Genomic DNA, 19,727 nt, shown 5'->3' with positions numbered 1-19,727 from the left:
AAAGATTGGGAAAAGATCTTTACCAATCCAACATACAATAGAGGGTTAATATCCAATATATACGAAGAATTCATGAAGGTATACTCCAGAGAGTCAAGTAACCCTACTAAAAACTGGGGTACAGAGCTAAACAAAGAATTCTCAGCTGAGGAATATTGAATAGCCAGGAAGTACCTAAAGAAATGTTCAACATCCTTAGTCATCAGGGAAATGCAAATCCAAACAATCTTGAGATTCAACTTATTAATCAGAATGGCTAAGATCAAAAACTCAGGTGACAACAGATGCTGGCAAGGATGTGGAGAAAGAGGAACACTCCTCCATTGTTGATGGGATTGCAAGCTGGTACAACCACTCTGGAAATCAGTCTGGAGGTTCCTCAGAAAATCCGACATAGTACTACCTGAAGACCCAGCTATACCACTCCTGGGCATATGCCCAAAAGATGCTCCAACATATAACAAGGACACATGTTTCATGTTCACAGCAGCCTTGTTTATAATAGCTAGAAGTTGGAAAGAACCCAGATGTACTTCAACAGAGAAAATGTGGTATATCTACACAGTGGAGTACTACTCAGCTATCAAAAACAATGAGTTCATGAAATTTATAGGCAAATGAATGGAACTAGAAAATATCCTGAGTGAGATAACCCAATTACAAAAGAACACACATGATATGCACTCACTGATAAGTGGATATTAGTCTAAAAGCTTGAATTACCAAGATACAATCCACAGACCACATGAAGCTCAAGAAGGAGAACCAAAGTGAGGATGTGTCAGTCCTTCTTAAGAGGGGGAACAAAAATTTTCATAGGAGGAGATGTGCAGACAAAGTTTGGAGTAGAGACTGAAGGTATGTCCATTCAGAGCCTGCCCTTCCTTGAGACCCAGCCCAAATACATACAGCCACCAAACCCAGACAATATTTCTAATGCCAAGAAGTGCATGCTGACAGGAGACTGATATAGTTGTCTCCTGAGAGGCTCTGCCAGAGCATTACAAATACAGAGGCGAATGCTAGCAGCCAACCATTGAACTGAGAACGGGGTCCCCATTGGAGGAATTAGAGAACGGATTGATGGAGCTGAAGGGGCTTACATCCTCATAAAAATAACAATGCCAACCAACCAGAGTCCCAGGGACTAAACCACTACCCAAAGAGTACATGGACAGAATCATGGCTCCAGCAGCATATGTAACAGAGGATGGCCTTGTTGGGCACCAATGGGAGGAGAAGCCCTTGGTCCTGCCCAGGCTGGACCCACCAGTATAGGGGAAATGTCAGGGCAGGGAGGTGGGAAGGGGTGGGTAGTTGGGCAGGGGGAAGACTCTTACAGAGAAAGGGGGAGGGGGATGGGATAGGAAGATTATGGACAGGAATCTGGGGAATGGAATAACATTTGAAATGTAAATAAAAAATATCCAATACAAAAAACTGTCAATAAGTAAGTGGAAGCAGAGAGCTGTGTTCTCAATATGGGGAACACCTGGAGGTCTATTTTTCCAGCAATAATCACAACAGGAATTAATAAGAAGCTCACATATAACCTGCTTTTAGATCTCATATCTACCTAAAATTGTGTCTTTTCCACTTGAAATAAAAGAAGTAAAACTATGATTATTTAAAAAGTAAAACCACACTCGACAGATGCAGGTGAGGTTGAGCGCCGCTGGTTGATGGGGAGCAATTCTTGGCATTACCATCTCTCATCTTTCTCTGTTCCAACTCCACTTCTCTGCTTTCTTTCCTTTTAACCTTTGCCTATATGAATTTCTCTGACACCTTACTTTTGCTCAGAAATATCATTCATAAAAGCCATTCCCAGTCCTTAGAAGCTGTCATCTCTCTGAAATCATCAACAAGTTGCTTCTCCTGAGAGCCCCTTGTCATTTAGGACACATCAGTATTGTCAACATGGTAAAGGAAGGGTTTAATATGCAGGACTTCAATCACACTGAGAAATACAATGGCATTGGAAATACAATTGCCCAGTTTGTGGAAGTGATCCAAGCCTGTCTGTCACTACTCCCATGTAAGTCTGTCACTACTCACGTGTAAGCCTCGAAGTCCCCATTGTTGATAGCTTCAATCAGCTGCTCAGTGACTTTGATGATCTCTTGCTTTCGTGCTAAAAGCAAAGATAGAGTCAGGTGAGAACAAAGGCCAAAGGCCACATAGGACACTAGTCAACAATACAGCTGCTTTGTCTAAGGAGCCATTTCTCCTGGACAAAGTGGTTATTCCGTTTTGCCTAGTCTTATTGCTCAATATGGGAGACCAACAACACCTACGACTCCTAGGACCACTTAGAAGCACAGATATCCAGGTCCCATCCTGGACCAGGAGATTCAGAATTTGAATTTCAACAGAGCCCTCAGGTTCCTGCAGGAGGCACCCCTCCATCTTCTTTTGCTCACACACAGCAGGCCCCTGGAAGTTTGAATTCACCCTGGCTACCCTCATCACCCTGGCTTTGTGAACACTTTTCTGTTCTCTATTAGCAAATGTGTTACTTAGGTTTTAGAAAGTACCAGAGAACAAACACCTAGCTTTAGAGTAACGATATTCAACACCAGGTGATTACTGTCTTCTTATGTTTTGAGTCAACTTGCCTGGCCCTGCCACTAGAGGACATCCACACGATGTTAGGTCATTTTGCTTTATATGATCAGCCTTTAGTTAAACTCCTTAAATTGAGGCAGAAACATATGAGTTGGTGCTACAAAGGTGGGCAACAAGCAGATGGCACCCCCTGCAAAACTATCAAACCCAGCGAACATCAAACATAATTAGTCTTTTCCTATCTAACCGTTGGTAAAATTATTAATAGCTGGTCTGGTCCAAATATAACCCCTTCATCAAATTTCTTTCCAGTTGCAACTGTTTCCAGTGTCTTTCCCTCTTCTTAAATACCTGCAGTCCCTGCGCTGCACCTTAGAATACAGCACATGGCTTGTTTGACTTTGTAGACTGTGTCAACCACGCTCTCCTATTTAAACAGAAAGGTCTTTGCTGTTCCCTGGTGTTGCCTAAGACACCTTTGTTCGATAAATAGATGTTAAATACAATTCTGAGTTTGACCAGTTTAGACTACAGATAATTTCAGAATGTCGATTGTTTCAGTCATGAAATTATGTCTAAATATTAATATTTATTATATTTAAATACAAATTATGTTTAAATATTATGTTGACTAGGCTTTCAGACTGGGGGTCACAACATTATTTGCAATTATTCTGTGCAAGGCGTTCTGACATGTTGCTCATCATGAAGATGCTAACTTTTGCTTTTAATTCTTTATTGATTGGAGGAGCCACTTTGCATTATTCAAGACTTATCTGATCTTCAGGTTTTAACAGAAACTTAAAGTTTGCATTTACTTTCAAGATCCCATTTATCTAAATGAAGTTATTTCTTATTAAAAAATAAATCTGTAAAACTAATTTGACTCCATTAAGACTGCATGACACTATCTAATAACAAATATAATAGTCAGGGACCTCATAAAATGATTATAAGATTTGTCTATATAATGGCTTCTAACTATGTAAATGTTTATAATGTAAAAGCACTCCAGTTACAGTTCACGGTAGTTGTATAAGTTCTCACTTGTATGAAAGTGTAGAACATGGGCTTCCCTAGCTCATCTACACACATTTAATATCTGGCTTTTCTTTTCACTTGATTGACCCCTATGAATAATATAGCCATCCTCAGGACATACTAATGGAGTGGTAGCAGCTGATAATTCTGTGGCAGGGATGCTGCCAACCACACATTCAATTTATTTAGGCAACAGGTGATTCATCCGTCTGTCCTTGGCAGTGTGAAGCTTTGGCACAGGCCCAGTAGAGCTAACCTGATTCTGGAAATTATGAAGGACAACTGTAAGAAGCTGTTCAGAAGCGAGAGTGTAAGGGGTGTGATTTCCAAGGCTCCCTCTTCACATGAGACCCTCATTTAGAACTAGCAATGCTTTCTGTGAGCGATAGGCTGACAACTATAACTTGAAAACAACACCAATCTTTAAAAACTAATGAAGAAGGAGAATGAGGAAAAGGAGGAGGAGGAGGAGGAGGAGGAGGAGGAGGAGGAGGAGGAGGAGGGGGAGGAGGGGGGAGGAGGAGGAGGAGGGAGAGGAGGAAGAAGAGGAGGAAGAGGAGGAGGGGGAGGACATGGAGGAGAAGGAGGGGAAGGAGGAGGAGGGGGAGGAGGAGGGAGAGGAGGAGGGAGGGGAAGAGGAGGAGGAGGGAGAGGAGGGGGAGGAGGGGAGGAGGGGAGGAGGGGAGGAGGAGGAGGAGATAAAGATGACTGCCATGTGTTGGTTATGTGACTTCAGTAGACAGTTCACAAAGGGTAGAAATTTTTTGCAACAGTTCCCGAGGTCCAGAGAATCCACATTGTGTCCCAAGTACACTATGGAGTCAGGAGCAGCAGTAGAGACCAGATGTCTTTCACTCAATACCACGATTGCCCAAACACCCCGCTTTCTGATGTTTGGCTCCAGTGGCTTTTTAGTTTGCTAACACATGCTCGGAGCCACACAGACCACCTTCTATTTTAGTTCTCCTGCTGTTTGAGCTGACCTAGCTGAGCAGCACACGGAGAAGGCTCAAGCAGGATGCTTCTGTGCTGTATCACCCTGGAGGCAGTGTGAGCCTTGGCTTAGGAGGGGCTTGGAACTCAGGAATTTCTGGAGTGTTCATTTCCCCCAGGCAAAGGCGTGTGAGTGACTCACAGTTGGTCCTGGCGCTTGACAGCTGACTCTTGGAAGGAAAGGAGAGGCTGCAAATGAATCACTTGTGTACAGTGCTCTGAGGTAAGAAGTTGGAGCTGCTGCCACAAGCTCAACCTCTGATCAACCTAGAGTGTGAGGGTGGGGTGAGTCCCGTCTAGCTCTCCCTCAGCAGCAGTCACAGTCCTGGCTACTTGTTCTCTATGAAGGTGGGTCTGCTCTTTTTCTCCCTCTGTCCTTAAGACTGTGATGGTACCAAGAAGGAGGGAGAGTGCATTATGGCATTCCCTCCTTGTAAAATGCCCCCAAATCAATCTCAGGAAGAAGACTGTCAGCAGGACCCAAAGTAGTTTTTGGGGATTTCCAGCTTGGGAAAAGAGGAGGAGGCAGGTACATGGAAATGACGGTCCACATCCACAGTGGACTTCCCATGCAGGCATGCAAACATGTTTGTTGTGTTTCCCTAGCCCAATTCAGTTATTTTGACACTTTTTTATCGATCGAAAGATCAAAAAATCTTTGGCCCCTAGGCCAAAGAAAGTTGATACAAGGAGTAGACTGGCCATTTCAAAGTTGCTTTCTTTTCTGCTGAGGACAAAGTAAATACTGGGAAAAAAATGACTGGAAAGCATCAGGTTACTTCTGGGTACCCTCTTCTGTGCAAGAATTACAGCAGAGCAAATTTCATTATTGTCTGATAAAGAACCAACAGCCTGAAGATACCCTAAGACACCAGATGTAGAGGTCTGTGAGAAATCAGGCCAGGCCCCTAGTCTGGCTCCTAAAAAAGCAAACCAAAACACAAACAGCCCTGACTGTGAGGGTCAGAGCACACAGATGCAGGGCGGCTTAAAAGCCAGCTCCCCTTCCCCATTGTAACTACAGGGTAAGTCTATGGTCCTTCTAGCACCCACCTTCTCTGTGCCACTTAGCACCCAGAGCAGGCTAGAATAAATTAGGTGGGGTGGAATTACCTTCCATCTGACCCCAGGAAAGCTCACAGGAGTAAAAGCTCTCGTTTCCCCAGTTTTCTTAGGGTAGCTGACATATCTGCACCTTGTTTTAGATGCTGAGTTGTACAGTACCTGGAGGCCGTCTCTCCCACTCCTCCACTTTAAGCTATAACCAGGGTTTTGAAAGGAAAGTCTTTTCTTCTCTAACGCTGCTGCTCTGGTATGATGGCGCCATGTGTCTCTGAATGCTCCCCTAAGGATCCTGTACCCACTCCCAGTGGCTGAAAGGCTTGTCCTGTGTGAAAGGCTCCATTCTGCTTTTCAACCCTGTCCGTTAGGGTCTAGTGTAGTCATCATCACAGGTACTCAGCTATCTGAAGCTCTTTCCTTTAGATCTCCACCTTAAAGCCTATTTTAAAAGCTCCACTTGAATATTCCATTCACTTCAAATCCAACCACCTGAGGTTAAGCTTGTCAAGATCTATGACCGCCAATGAGAAGAGACAGGTGGGATGGATAGAGGCTAGAGTGTTTTTTTTTTTTTTTAATTGGATTTTTTTTAAATTCACATTTCAAATGTTATCTCTTTTCCCTGTTTCCCCCCCAGAAACCCACTATCTCCCCTGCTTCTGTGAGGGAGCTCCCCTACCCATCCACCTACTCCCTCCCTCCTCCCCGCCCTGACATTCCCCTACACTCGGATATCAAGCCTCGACAGGACCAAGAGCTTCTCCTGTCACTGATGCCTCACAAGGCCATCCTCTGCTACATATGCATTGGAGCCATAAGTCCATGAGATCACATTTGCACTTCATACTGGGGATAGAAACTCATACATGAACATTGTAAACATCATCTCAGCACCTCCACACTGTCGATGGAGTGTTTTAGTCTATGTTGTCTTCTAACCGGCCAATGCCCCAGACAGAATGCAAGGTCTCAAGAGAGAATACAAACCCAAGTGCACAGAGCTGCTAGGGAGGGAGGGAAGGCACAAGGGGGCCCTGCAGGAGACAGAGATGAGAAGTCAAACCAATGCTGTGAATCTCAAAGACAAAGCTGGCTATGTGGCTAGAGGGACAAGCCTGCAGTTTCACTTCCTTGTTTCTCAGCTCTTCCTTCTCTACATCGGCTGCTGGTTGGAGAGAGTGGCAGGTCTAGTTGTCCCTGTAATCCTGATCTGCTGCCTCTTCGGGTCACTGACAATGAAGAAAGTGGAACTTATAGAATTAATTCTTGCCTGTTCATTAGCTTGTCATCTGGGGCCACATATTCCTGTTACAAAGACCTAAGTGCTTTTCCATGGATATCTCTCCAAGTGCAAAAACAAGAATGAGCGGAGAACCAAAGGGATAGCCTATCCTCCCTAGTCCATCACATTCTGTTTCTTTCATTTGTACATCTTCCACACCGGCCCATTTCTTCTACTCTCTCCTGTCCAGACTCCCTAGCAAGCTTCCTACCTGAGTTTCTGTGAATAACTCAGATCTTCCCTTCCTCCTCATAAGACATTCATCTTACACATGTACCTCTCATCAGATTACATTCCCTCGAAGGCTTCTAGAAGGTTCCCATTGTTGTTAACATTCAAAAAGACATCACAAAACATTTCATAGTCTAGATCCTGCTCAGGTCTCATCAGACCTAGTCAAAGGCTGTTTTAGTTTCATGATGCTCCCAGTAGTTCAAGATACCCCTGCCTCCTCCTACTCTGAGCCCTGCTTTCCTGTCTGAATAAACTTCCCACACCCGTGTTTCTACATGTGTTAAAAAAAAAACAAAAAAAAAACCAAACCAAACCAAAACAAAACAAAAAAACAAAAGCAGATCTCAACTAATTTTAAAAGGCCTGAATAGTGCAGCAGAAGGGAGAAACATCATTGGTTACAAATAATTAAGGAAGGCTGAGAGTGAGAGAATAGTCATCTCCATCCCCCGGGAGGAGTTCCCCAACTGGTTATCTTATACCAAGTGGTGGGCCGTGAAATCATGTACAGAAAAGTAATACTAAATTGACTGAGCAGGGTGAAGATACACACACACACACACACACACACACACACACACACACACACACACCACACACATACATACCACACACACACACATACATACCACACACACACACATACATACCACACACACACACACACATACATACCACACACACACACACACATACATACCACACACACATACCACACACACATACCACACACACACACATACATACCACACACACACACACATACACACATACACACATACCACACACACATACATACCACACACACATACACACATACACACATACCACACACACACACATACATACCACACACACACACATACACACACACATACACACATACACACATACCCCCCCACACCACACAAACACATACACACACAAATATATATATATATATACATATATATATATTTGTGTGTGTGTACCTATACAAAACAGTAATGAAGAGGAAAGAGACTTTGAATTTGAGAGGAAGCAAGGTGTGGATAGGAGGGGTTGAAAGGAGGAGGTACAAAGAGGAAAATGATGTAATTTTATTTTAGTTAACAAAGCCTCGGTTTTCATGTTAGGTCAGGTTCAAAAGATATCATAAATCTATGCATACTTTATTTTAAAAAATCAATCAGTGTCCTTGTCTTTATATGCTCAGTCATTTGTCAGTTTCCTCTATTTCTTTGTAAGTGAACGAACCATTGCTGTACCAGCATCTAGCATAGTTCCAAGCTTAGAGGAAGTGGCCACCAAGTATTCAAATGAACCAACTGCGTTTATAATTCCCAGTCCAGTGGTCTTTCCAATGCACAGCACTGCTTTATTTGGGGTCAGATGGAACCTTCAAGCAATATGAAACGGGGCTGAGGATGTAGCTCAGTAACAGAGCATGTGCTTGGCAGGCAAGAGTCTCCACGTTCAGTCCACAGCACCTAAATAAATCTGTCATGTAAGAACCTAGTAAAGATACATTTAGATGGACCCACCTGTTTTGTTTGATTAAAGAAGCAACTTCCCCATCTGACTCATCTGGAGCTAACCATCATCCTCCTTTCCGTTCCCATATTTCCTCCTTTTTACTAATGGAACCACAATTTACCAGGGCTCCCACTAAGACTCCACTGTTCCCTTGTCCCCACATTTAATCACCCATGAGTCATTACTTTTCTTTGGTACTTGTGATGTTTCCCAGGGCACATTCTCAGCCTTCATAGTTCATGGCAAGCTCACTCACTCTGGCTTTAACCACATGCTAAGCATTTCCCAATCTCTGCCACGGAGCCCTCAGCCCTCGTCTTTCCAGTCTCTGGGAGCCTGTTTCCTCCAGCTTACCGTATCTTAACCACCACTAGGCATAGGGCCTCTCAGACTTAGTTCTGTTTCCAGTGCAACCTGCCGTGTCTCTGCACTCTTCACCTTGACCAGTGAGCGCACACTATTGAGCTTCTCTAGACAGAGGCCTTGGTGCTTCCTTTTGGTTCAGTCCCTCCTAAAATGGACCAAGGAGGTCTTCTCACTGCCAAATGTTCCTCACTGTCCTTTCTCTCAGAGCCCACTGAGATAGATCTAATCTTGGCTCTCACAAGTTCCTGCCCAGGATCATCTCCCCCACTCGGCCATTCTGTCCCTCACTATAGTGGAACCATCAATGCCCTGGCTTTAGGCTTTTGGGTCCTCTACTGCTCAGAAGTCCAAGATCATCCTTCCCTGTGCATTTTAGGACATTTCCAACTTTGCCTTCAACCTTCTGTCCCATGTAGCACCTATCTGTCAGCCAACTCTCAGGCAATGTTCTTTGCCTAGTCCTTAATCTTGGATGGCACTGTGTCTTTTACATCCCCTTCTTCTGACATCCAGTTTTGCCTGGATATCTCCTACGCCATGTCCTGTTCATAGGTTAACTCCTTGCTGCTGTTCCTGGGGGCTTCGCACCCAGCCATGTTTACCTCGCTGTGATCGGACTTCACTGCCCAATGAGTGTGTGACCACGTGGTACTCTGAACACTTGGACCTAAGCCAGTATTTCTAAATACTCATATGTAGGAACAATACCCAGGCAATCTATATAAAATACAGTGTGCATTTTAAATCATTAAATACATGCCGGCTACTGGGAAGATGCCCAGCTGTTGTTCTGATGGCTGTCTGGATGTGGAAGTCAGCTTAAGGACCACAGAGATCACTCTGCAGACATTCCATGACAGAGTCAGGGAAGATACAATACACATAGTGGGAAAATACGCATAGTGGGAAAACCTAGGGATTTCCAGGAAATGTTGAAAGGTGGTATTTCATTTCAAGAAAACAAAGGGGGCAAACAAAGGGAACATCCCAACTAGATGAGCTTGAGGATTTTTATTTGCTTATACTTGTGATCAATAAACTCACTGAGGTAACCAACCCAGGCATCTAACTGGCTGCAATGTGGCTTTTCACTAGGTTGTTTGCAGAAGGCTACACGTTGAAGTGTTTCATTGGGCTGCTGTGTCTAAAGACTGCTTATTCGCTAATTAAAAGCTGCACACCGGAAACATCGATCTGCTCTGTGGAGCTGTCTGCTGGTTCTTGCTCTCTGACGACAGTATGCAAGTCTACTCGGTCTTCCATACTGCAGCTCAGGCTAACTCCTGGCTCCATCTCTCACAGGGAATCCACTGGGCTCTTCGACACGTGAGGGACAGGGAGATGGAATGACTTGCTAAGCCAACTGACAAATTTGGACTGGGCCGGAACTTGAGCTTCATGTGGCTCAGGCCCCCAACTTGCTGTTCAAATGATTAACCTCTGTTCCTTTATAGCCCAGAGTGTTTCAGTGTTTTGAAATCATAAACCTAAATGAGCCACCTAAATGCCTTTGAACTCACTCTGCCAAGGTGACTGGGCCAGGTCTGCAATTAATTACTGCGTCCGTTGCACACATCTGGGAGCCCCATGGCTTTATTGTGTTTTTCCAGGCTGCCATTAACAAAAATAACCCTTGGGAGCAGTTCCATTAGGGAAGCGTACACATTAGGATCATTTCCATGCTGTCCGTTAACACTGCAGAGAATTCCTTCTGTTATTTTATCATTTAAAATAGCATCCATCAAAGAGTGGGGGTTATTGGTTTAGCAATCTATAAGACTTCATTCAAATACAAGACTAGAGACCCAACGCTAAATTTATTTATAGGGATGTTTCCAAAAGTTACTATGTTTTTTTAATGTAGAAGCCATTTTTTCTAACGTACCCACTTCTTGGGCCTGGAAAGATGGCTTCGTCTTTAAGAACAGTGACAACTCTTCCAGAGAACCCAGGTTTAATTCCCAGCACCCATAAGTCAGATCATAATCTTCTATAACTCCAGTTCCAGGGCATCTGACTGCCTCTTCTGGCCTCTGAGGGTACCAGACATATACATGGTGCACAGACATATATGTGGGCAAAACATTCATACACATTAATGATGGTGATAAACTTTTAAAACTTATAAGTGCTTTAGCTTCCCAAAATTAAAAAAAAAATCATTCAAACTATCTTTATATTTTCTCTAGAATATTCAGTAGCTTCAGAGTTTTCATGTTAGTTTTCTGGGGTCAAGTACCAGCAGCCTTGTCCCTGTTAGCTTTTGATAGTCTAACAATTAATGAATTACACACATTGAAGCAGAAAAACCCAACATTGGAACTGTTTGCTTCACACGTTCACAGGCCTAGATTTTTCAAATTCCTAAAGTTATCTTAGAGCTGAAAATGAAATAAAATATAGACTATTTTACAAAAGTAACCGTGTGTAGCTAGGTCTGGCGGTGCATGCCTTTAACTCCAGCACTTGGGAGAAGGGGCAGGTGGATTTTTGTGAGTTCAAGGCCAGACTGTTCTATGTAATAAATTTCAGGAGAACAAAGGGCTACATGGTGAGACTGTCTCGGGGCCAGGGAGGTATGGGGGAAGGGTGTAGAAAGTAGTGATAGAGAATTTCATAGAAAAAAAAAAAAAGACAAACGAAAGCTAGTATAAAGAAACTGTGTGGTTACTCAAAACATTCACATAAAAAAAGAATTCAGATGAACCACATAAAAGCAACGGGGTAACGGCTCTGCTACCCCAAGCTACTGCCCGGAAATAGCTTAACATTGTGTGTTCCATCAAGTGTGTCGACTACTTGTATGATCCATGAATCAGTTAGATGCGATACCACTTTCAGTTAAGGACCTAAAAGAAGGAGGACAAGGAGGAGGAGGAAAGAAAGGGCAAGAAAAAGTTCATCCTTAGCCAGTGTATAACTTCCAGAGTCTACGGAGGAGAATCTGTGAGGGCAAATCATGCCAAGGCAGGAGGAAGCAGTAAGGCCAGTTCACAGAACATGGGGTAGAATCCACCCTCCCTCCGACCCCACACTGTGGGAGGTTCTGGAGCACTGTGTCCTCAACAATTAGTGGGGAGCCAGTGGAGAGGATTATAAGACGAAGGAGATGATTAAGGAGTATATCTTAAGGCAGCAATGCTAGGAAGACATCATGGACCTTCTCGACCAGAGAATAGCATAGAACGTCTGTCTGCGGCACTGTGATCAATGGAGCGACCTCAGTGTAGTTAGTTGATGTGTCTATCCACCAACACTGATGCTACTGGACTAATCTGGGTTAAACAGATAAGGCAGCAATCAGCTTAGAGTGGTCTATCACAGCTTCTAAAAGTTCCTTAGATTAGAGGGTAATTACTTGTGCTTTTCATGTTCACTAGAGACATGCTCACATAGGCATGTGGATTTTCTACCCTTCTTTCTATATCCCTATGCATGTGAGAAACTGCAGCAATAAGACTCCCTCAGACTAGAGCACTTTCTTTGATTAGCTACTATATTTTTCAAAGCTTAATTTGGAAAGAGGGAAAATGCTGGAACAGACTCCAATGTTTTATTAACATGATACTCCACAGTAGCACAGCCTCGCCAATTTAGCTGTGGGATAGTCTCCTCTAAATTCATCTTAGAAAATTAATTTAGAAATGCTGGCTTTGCAGGCATATAGTCTTAGCTGCTTGGGAGACTGTAGCAGGAGACTGGCTCAGATGGGTTACAAAGTTCAAAGCTAGCTTGTGAACTTTAGTGAGACTATTCCAAACAACAACGACTACTGTTACCACCACCACTACCAGCATAAAAAGAAGGCTAGGACTGCAGGTCAGTGGTAGATCACTTACCAAGCTTGTGTCATATGTGTGATTCCCATGTAACCCACGTAACCCTTAGTAACACACATATTTGCAAAAGTGCTTGTTGGAGTATCTTAGCCAAATTTCATAGGCTTAATATGAAGCCTATGAAACCTATGCAGTATTGCCTTAACTCATGTGACTATAGCCAAAATTAAATTAGTTAATTATGTATTCTGGAGTTAACAAAAGGAAGAGGCACCAGGAAGCTTATTCCACATATTCCATGCGTTATGTGCATTTTCATGACCTGTCAAATTTCCAGGAAATGTAACCTACACATTCGTGGTGTGGGTCACCCCCCCCCCCACACTCATGTCTTGAATTTAAAAGATGAGCCTAAGGGCTGGAACGAAGGCCCAGCAGGTAAAGTCCTTGTCACCCACCTTGCTGACCTGACTTGGATCTGTGGAACCTGTGTCATAAAAGGGGAGCAAGGACTTCTGAAGGTTGTCCTCTGACTTCTACATGTAGGACAGAGCTCTACAACTACACACACACACACACACACACACACACACACACAGAAGAAAGAATGAATAAATAAGTAAATAAATGTAATAAAAATTTTAAAGTAGATAAACTTCATCAGACATCACTGGAGTTGTTGGTAAATAATTAATACCTCACACAGGAAATTCATGTCCACCTGACATTAACTAAGAGTAAGGTAATTATGCATTTTGGAGACTCAGCCACAGAAAAGAACTTTGGGAAAACATGGTGAGACTGATTTGGAATTTCAGAGGAGAAGCTGTGGGAACAGCCTCTGAGTTTGTCTCTCAGAAGGGCCAGGCTGAGTACAAGCATATCTGACAATGAAATATGAGGCCTGAAGTCTAGGACATGTCAGGAATTCTTGTATACATCCTGCCTGTCTCAGGGGCTTCATCTCCACTCGCTTGCCTCTGTTAATGACTCCATCCGGTCTGTTGTCCTGTTCATTCATCTGGATGAACCATCCGTCTATCTGTTGGTCTCTCTGATCTGTCCTGTTTCTCCTTTTCAGTTGATCTCGACTCTGAAGCTCCAGTCTACCCTGTGGGACTGTACAGTCAACACTGCAGCAAGATATCCACCAGATTGGTTTGGTTTGCCACTGGATCAATATCCACATGAGCTAGTAACTCTATTAGTTTTCCAGCTTTTATTTCTCTGGCTTCTTGGAGACTCCTTGAAACTTTTTGCCTCTTAACCCTTGCATTGTTAACCTACTGTGGTGGACTGAATATGCCTGGGCCAGGGAATGGCACTAGTAGGAGGTGTGGCCTTGTTGGAGTGGGTGTGCCACTATGAGCGTGGGCTTTGAGACATTCCATCTAGCTGCCTGGAAGCCAGTCTTCTCCTGTTTGTCTTCAGATCAAGCTGTAGAGCTCTCAGCTCCTCCTGTGTCACACTTGCCTGGATGCTGCCATGCTTCCTACCATGATGATAATGGACTGAACCTCAGAACCTGTAAGCCAGCCCCAATTAAATGTTGTCCTTATAAGAGTTGCTTTGATCATTGTGCCTCTTCACAGCAATGGGAACCCTAAGACACCTATACATATACAGATATGCAAACATCACAGTGTGATGTATAACATGTGGTCTGTGAGTTACTGTTAAGACTAAAATACAATACCCTGCGCTTGCCCTCTGGGGTATCAAGGAAAATGGGAGTACATGGCAAATATTGCTGTCACTAAAATTTCTTGTGAATTAATTTCCTATATAAATTCTGACACTGTTAAATGTACATATGAATATCTATATTACTGACATAGCACACTCACAACAGATACCATATGCCTTATCTTAAGGCAAAAGGTCTTATTTTATTTTTATTCTCTTCGTTGTGTATTTGAGAGGGACTCCTGCATGCTAAGCAGGTACTCTGCCACTGAGTTTTATCTCAACATCCTCTCTGTCCTCATAAGATTGTGAGGGATAGTGCCATGTATACATAACCTATTGTTATGTGTGGTTTAACAGTTAAAAGGTTCTGGATATTTCCATGGCCCCTAGGACATGACTTGGTTGATATACAATATGCTCCCATCCTTTATCAGTTCAGTAACTATTCTGGTTACTTCTAAACCCTATGGTAGATCCTATGAAAACAAACACAAACACTAAACAAACAAACATCTACCCTAAGGAAACTTACATTCCAATATGGGGAAAGGAGTCAGTGAACAAGTAAGTAAGCTCGTTCTCTGACAAACACAGATAAGGGAGGAGAGGAGGAAGGAGCCTGGGTTTCCAGAGGGATGCACCTGTAAGCAGAGTTTCTGTGGAAGATTCCCTGACACAGGGCAACATCTGATGAAAGGCTAGAAAGGAAGAGGCACCAGGCCACATGGTAATGCATGTCGGGACACAGCAGGAAGAAATAACAAGAAAAGAGGTACCAAGGCAGAAACTGGCTTCACACCACAGGAAGAGTGTTCTTAAGTGCATGTCATAGAGAAGAGGTCAGGTGGTGAGCGGAGGGCTGTCAGAGGCTCTTAATGGATTCTAGTGGACTTCACAAAGCACTGGAGAATTCTAAGCTGAACACTGTTATAGTTTAACAGTGGTACTCCAAGTTTTGTGTCAAGGATAGACTACAAACAGAAAATGCAGAGAAGAAGCTATGTTGCTCTGCCAGAGCCCGACCAATGCAGACAGATGTGGATGCTCACAGCCAACTATCTGTTGAAGTATGGGGACCGCAATGGAGGAGCTAGAGAAAGGACTGAAGGAGCTAAAGGGGTTTGCAGCCCCACAGGAAGAACAACAACATCAACCAACCAGACACCCCAGAGCTCCAGGGACTAAACCACCAACCAAAGAGAACTCATGGAGGGACCCATGACTCCAGTCACATATGTAGCTGAGGATGGGCCTTATCTTGTCAGGCATCAATGGGAGAAGAGGCCCTTGGTCCTGTGGAGACTTGATGCCCCAACGTAGGGGAATACTAGGGCAGTGAGGCAGGAGTGGGTGAATGGGTGGGTGGGGGAGCTTCCTCATGGAAGCGGTGGGGGGGATGTGGAGGGAAAACTGGGAAGGGGATGACATTTGAAGTACAAATAAAAAATAACAAACAAACAAAAAAAAGGAGCTATGCCCCCAAGTAGGTAAAAGATGCTGTTGTCTTGGGCCAAAGCAATAGAGAAGGAGTCAGCAAACAAAAGCCAATTCAAACTAACAAAAGGAGAGTACCACAGTTCTTATCCTAAGGAGGAAACAGCGACTCTGTTGGGATGTGGAGCATAAGATAGACTGATGACTCGGGTATACTGAAGGAGTCAGGATGCGACACAGTTATGTCAAGTTCAATCTGTAACTTATAGATGCACTTGGACACACATATATAGAAAGAGGTTGGAGACTTACTCTCTTAGAGTAATGCAATTTGATCAAAGCCCTGCAGCCTGCCATGGAAGCCCATAGATACGGAGGAATGGAGAGTGTTTGTGGGGGTGCCAGTGGGTGCCGACAATTTAAAAATGTGTTGTGTATGGGGTATGTGGTGTCAAACACATCCCTTATAGACTATTTGCATCTATATATCTATGGAAATAAAAAATCTGAGTGATGGCAGGACAGACTTTAAAGTCTAGGATACAGGAAGCAGAGGCAGGTGGATCTCTGAGTTCAAGGCCAGCCTGGTCTAGAGAGCAAGTCCCAGGACAGCCAGGGATACACAGAGAAACCTTGTCACAGGAAAATAAAAAGGAAAAAAAGGAAGAAGGAAGAAAGGAAGGAAGGAAGGAAAAGAATAAACTCTGACCCTTAATTCTTTCTGCCTGAAAGAACTGCAGGAATGGAAATGGAGAGGAACCTGAGGGGAAAAAAAGGTCCAATAACAGGCCCAAAGTGGGATCCAGCTCAAGGGGAGGCCCCAAGGCCTGACATCATTACTGAGGCTATGGCGTGCTCACAAAAAGGGACCTATCATTATTGCCCTCTGAAAGACACAACAAGCAGATAAAAGGATAAGATGTAGATATTTGCACCCAACCAATCAACAGAAGGTGCTGACCCCTCTGGTTGGATTAGGGAAAAACTGGAGGAAGCTAAGGAGGAGGGCAACCCTGTAGGAGGACCAGCAGTCTCCATTAACCTGGACCCTGGAGATCTCTCAGACACTGGATCTCCAACCAGGAAGCACACACCAGCTGATATGAGGCCCCCAACACATATACAGCAGAGGCCTCCCGGGTCTGAGTTCAGCCAGAGAAGACGCACCTAACCCTCAAGAGACTGGAGGCCCTGGGGAAGTTTAGAGGTCTGGTGGGGAGGGGGTTGCGGGAGGAGAAATGGGATGTGGAACAGTCAGAGGGTGGACTAGGAGGGGAATAAAATCTTGAGTGTGAAAATAAAGAAAAAAAGAATGAAGAGTTCAGGAATGATCAAATTTCAATATGGTTTTAAATTTTTCTGTCCTAATCAAGAGATTAAACAGGTGATAAAAGGAGATGGCACATGGCCAACTGTGACTTTTGGGTGCAGATCTCATCACATTCGTGCGCTCTGCGGACAGTGCAGCTCTGGCAGAGGCGTTAATTCTACCACAGCAAAGTCACTCACAGCACCCATCACCGAGCCAGTCCTTCTGTACCAGAGGCCTTTCTCCATTTCTTCAGCAATCTGGCAAATTTTGCTCCACAAAGGCTAACAGAATATATTGAATATTTCAAAACTATTTCAGGAATATTTCCACAGAAATAAAGATGACCTGCATAACTCACTCAGGGAGAAAAGATTTATTTGTGCCCCAGGGTGAGCAGTTAATCTTTAACACTGACTAAAGTATTAATGCAGAATTGGGTTTCATCAGAAGCCTGGGCTAACCAGAAGAGCTCGGGTTTCTACCTCTGATGCCTCTGGTGCCTCCAGGGTTTTTGGCCATTTACTTTTTACAATACATAAATTCAAGCAGTTTAAATACAGGCCCCCCTTTGGGGGGAATCACATGTTATAAACATCGAAAAATTTCACGTATGATGGTAGTTATGCCCCATGTGAGCTTTTTTTTTTCTGTTCGATATGATACAGTTTCTCTATATCTTTAAGATTAGCTTCAAACTCCCAGACTCCTTGCTTCGGTCTCTACAGTTCTGTGATTTTAGGGATCACCACCACATCTGACTTTTTTAGGTTAAACTTTCAATGCCTATATTATTCCTTGTTTTAGAACTATCTCAGCACCATCCAGAAACCGAGAGCCAGAAACAAAAGATAGGCTGTAGCTACAGACGGGGGGAATTTCACTGCCCTATCCCAGGATACATCACTTTCAGAAAAGCGAGAAGACCAAAAATGGTTGAGGGCAGTTCCATCTTCCATGACTCCAAGGTCTAATATTAGGTCAGGTCCTTCAAGGCCAAGCTCTGTGCCAGAATAAGCCTTAAAAGGCAAACAGCAAAATGCCAAAAGCAAAGGCAGAAATACACCAGGGATCCAAGAGAAGCAAAACCCCACAGGATCTGAACTGTGTGGGCTTCTTACTAAAACAGGTGAGTGAGTTCTGTTGTGTGTTCCTTCTGCTCAAGCTTCCCTCCTCTTCCATTCCAACCATGACAGGGTTCTAATGTGACATTCAAACGTCACTTCCTCCACTGGCCAAACAGTACTAAACCTGGCAGATTTCTAATAGACGTCTTCTTATCTATGCCCCATGCCTGTCATACACTACTGTCCCATGAATAATTTTATCACTTTAACATTTCTCTTTTTACCTTTAAAAGCTTAGATTCCTAAAGCCTGACTCAGGACTTGCTCTTATAAATCTTATGCTTGCTAGCACCAATTTAATGGAAGAGTTTCATTTATTATTATGAATAAACGGTATCGGATTAGGCTCACAAAATCTAGATGTCCCCATGAGGTTTAGGACAGTGGCTGGCAGTGAGGCAGCAGCTCCATAGCTGTGTGACTAACTTCTCTAAGCTCTCAGGTGTCCTGAAAGACTGCATTAATAACATCTATTTAACTTGGCATTTTTCACCAAGATAAAGTCATCAGGGATCCTGAGTTCATGTTTATGACAAGGCTGTGTCTGATACAAAACAGAACCAGCTGCATGGTGTTGGCACCCACCTTTACACACCAGCTGGTGAGAGGTAGAGTCAGGCAGATCTCTCTGAGCTTGAGGCCCGCCTGGTCTACAGAGCTAGTTCAAGGATAGCCAGGGCTACACAGAGAAACCCTGTCCTGAAAAAAACAAACCAAACGAATAAAATCGAACAACCTAACATCACCAACAACAAAATACCTCAACCCCTTCCGCCCCGCCCTCCTTATTTTATTTACTTCTCCATAGTAAAGTGTAATTTTCATACAAATGCATCTCCTACTTTTACGCACTTTGAAATATAGTACCCACTTCTTCTAAGAGCGCTTGGGCTCCCAGAACCCTTCAGTGCACACTAGCTGAAAGATGAGCTGAGAAAGGACCAGGAAGTGCCTGCTCCTGCTCTCACCATCCTACCTTTGGTACGGCCGCCCTCATCCTGCAACGAAAACAAACCAAGTCTGCCTTGACCACCTTGACCCTGTGCTCCCCCCACCCACCGTTTCCTACCCCTCGCATGCACACCACACAGCTGTGTAATGGACACCTCTGGACACAAGTCCACACTACTGACCTGAGGGAGCCTTCTGATACGTCCCAGGTGCTTGGTGCATCTTCATGGGGTGTCACTGTCATTCCCTAGCGCGTCTCGGTGCTCCTGTGACTACAGTTTCTGTCATCTCACGTTTCACCTACCATAGTTTGGGTTTGAATTTCACTCCCCAGCGATAGCCTAAGAAGCCTTAGTGGTTTGGACATGTAGTGCTAC

The 19,727-nt window shown here is 43.9% G+C and overlaps 1 protein-coding gene across 50 annotated transcripts in view; it reads right to left on the bottom strand.

Moving 5' to 3' along the window:
- The window catches only part of Camk2d (calcium/calmodulin-dependent protein kinase II delta), a 263,664-nt gene that overhangs the window by 13,234 nt on the left and 230,703 nt on the right, over positions 1 to 19,727 (bottom strand). For all 50 annotated transcript variants that reach the window (XM_087615924.1, XM_087615914.1, XM_087615915.1 and 47 more), the window contains 1 exon segment: positions 2,059 to 2,134. In XM_087615924.1, coding sequence (XP_087472050.1) covers positions 2,059 to 2,134 — 76 coding nt within the window.

The sequence above is a fragment of the Rattus norvegicus genome, chromosome 2 (genome assembly GCF_021556685.1).
Source record: "Rattus norvegicus strain SHRSP/BbbUtx chromosome 2, alternate assembly SHRSP_T2T, whole genome shotgun sequence".
Classification (NCBI taxonomy): domain Eukaryota; kingdom Metazoa; phylum Chordata; class Mammalia; order Rodentia; family Muridae; genus Rattus; species Rattus norvegicus.
The sequence above is the reverse complement of the archived record's forward strand: the minus strand, read 5'-3'. Positions and strand labels throughout refer to the sequence as shown.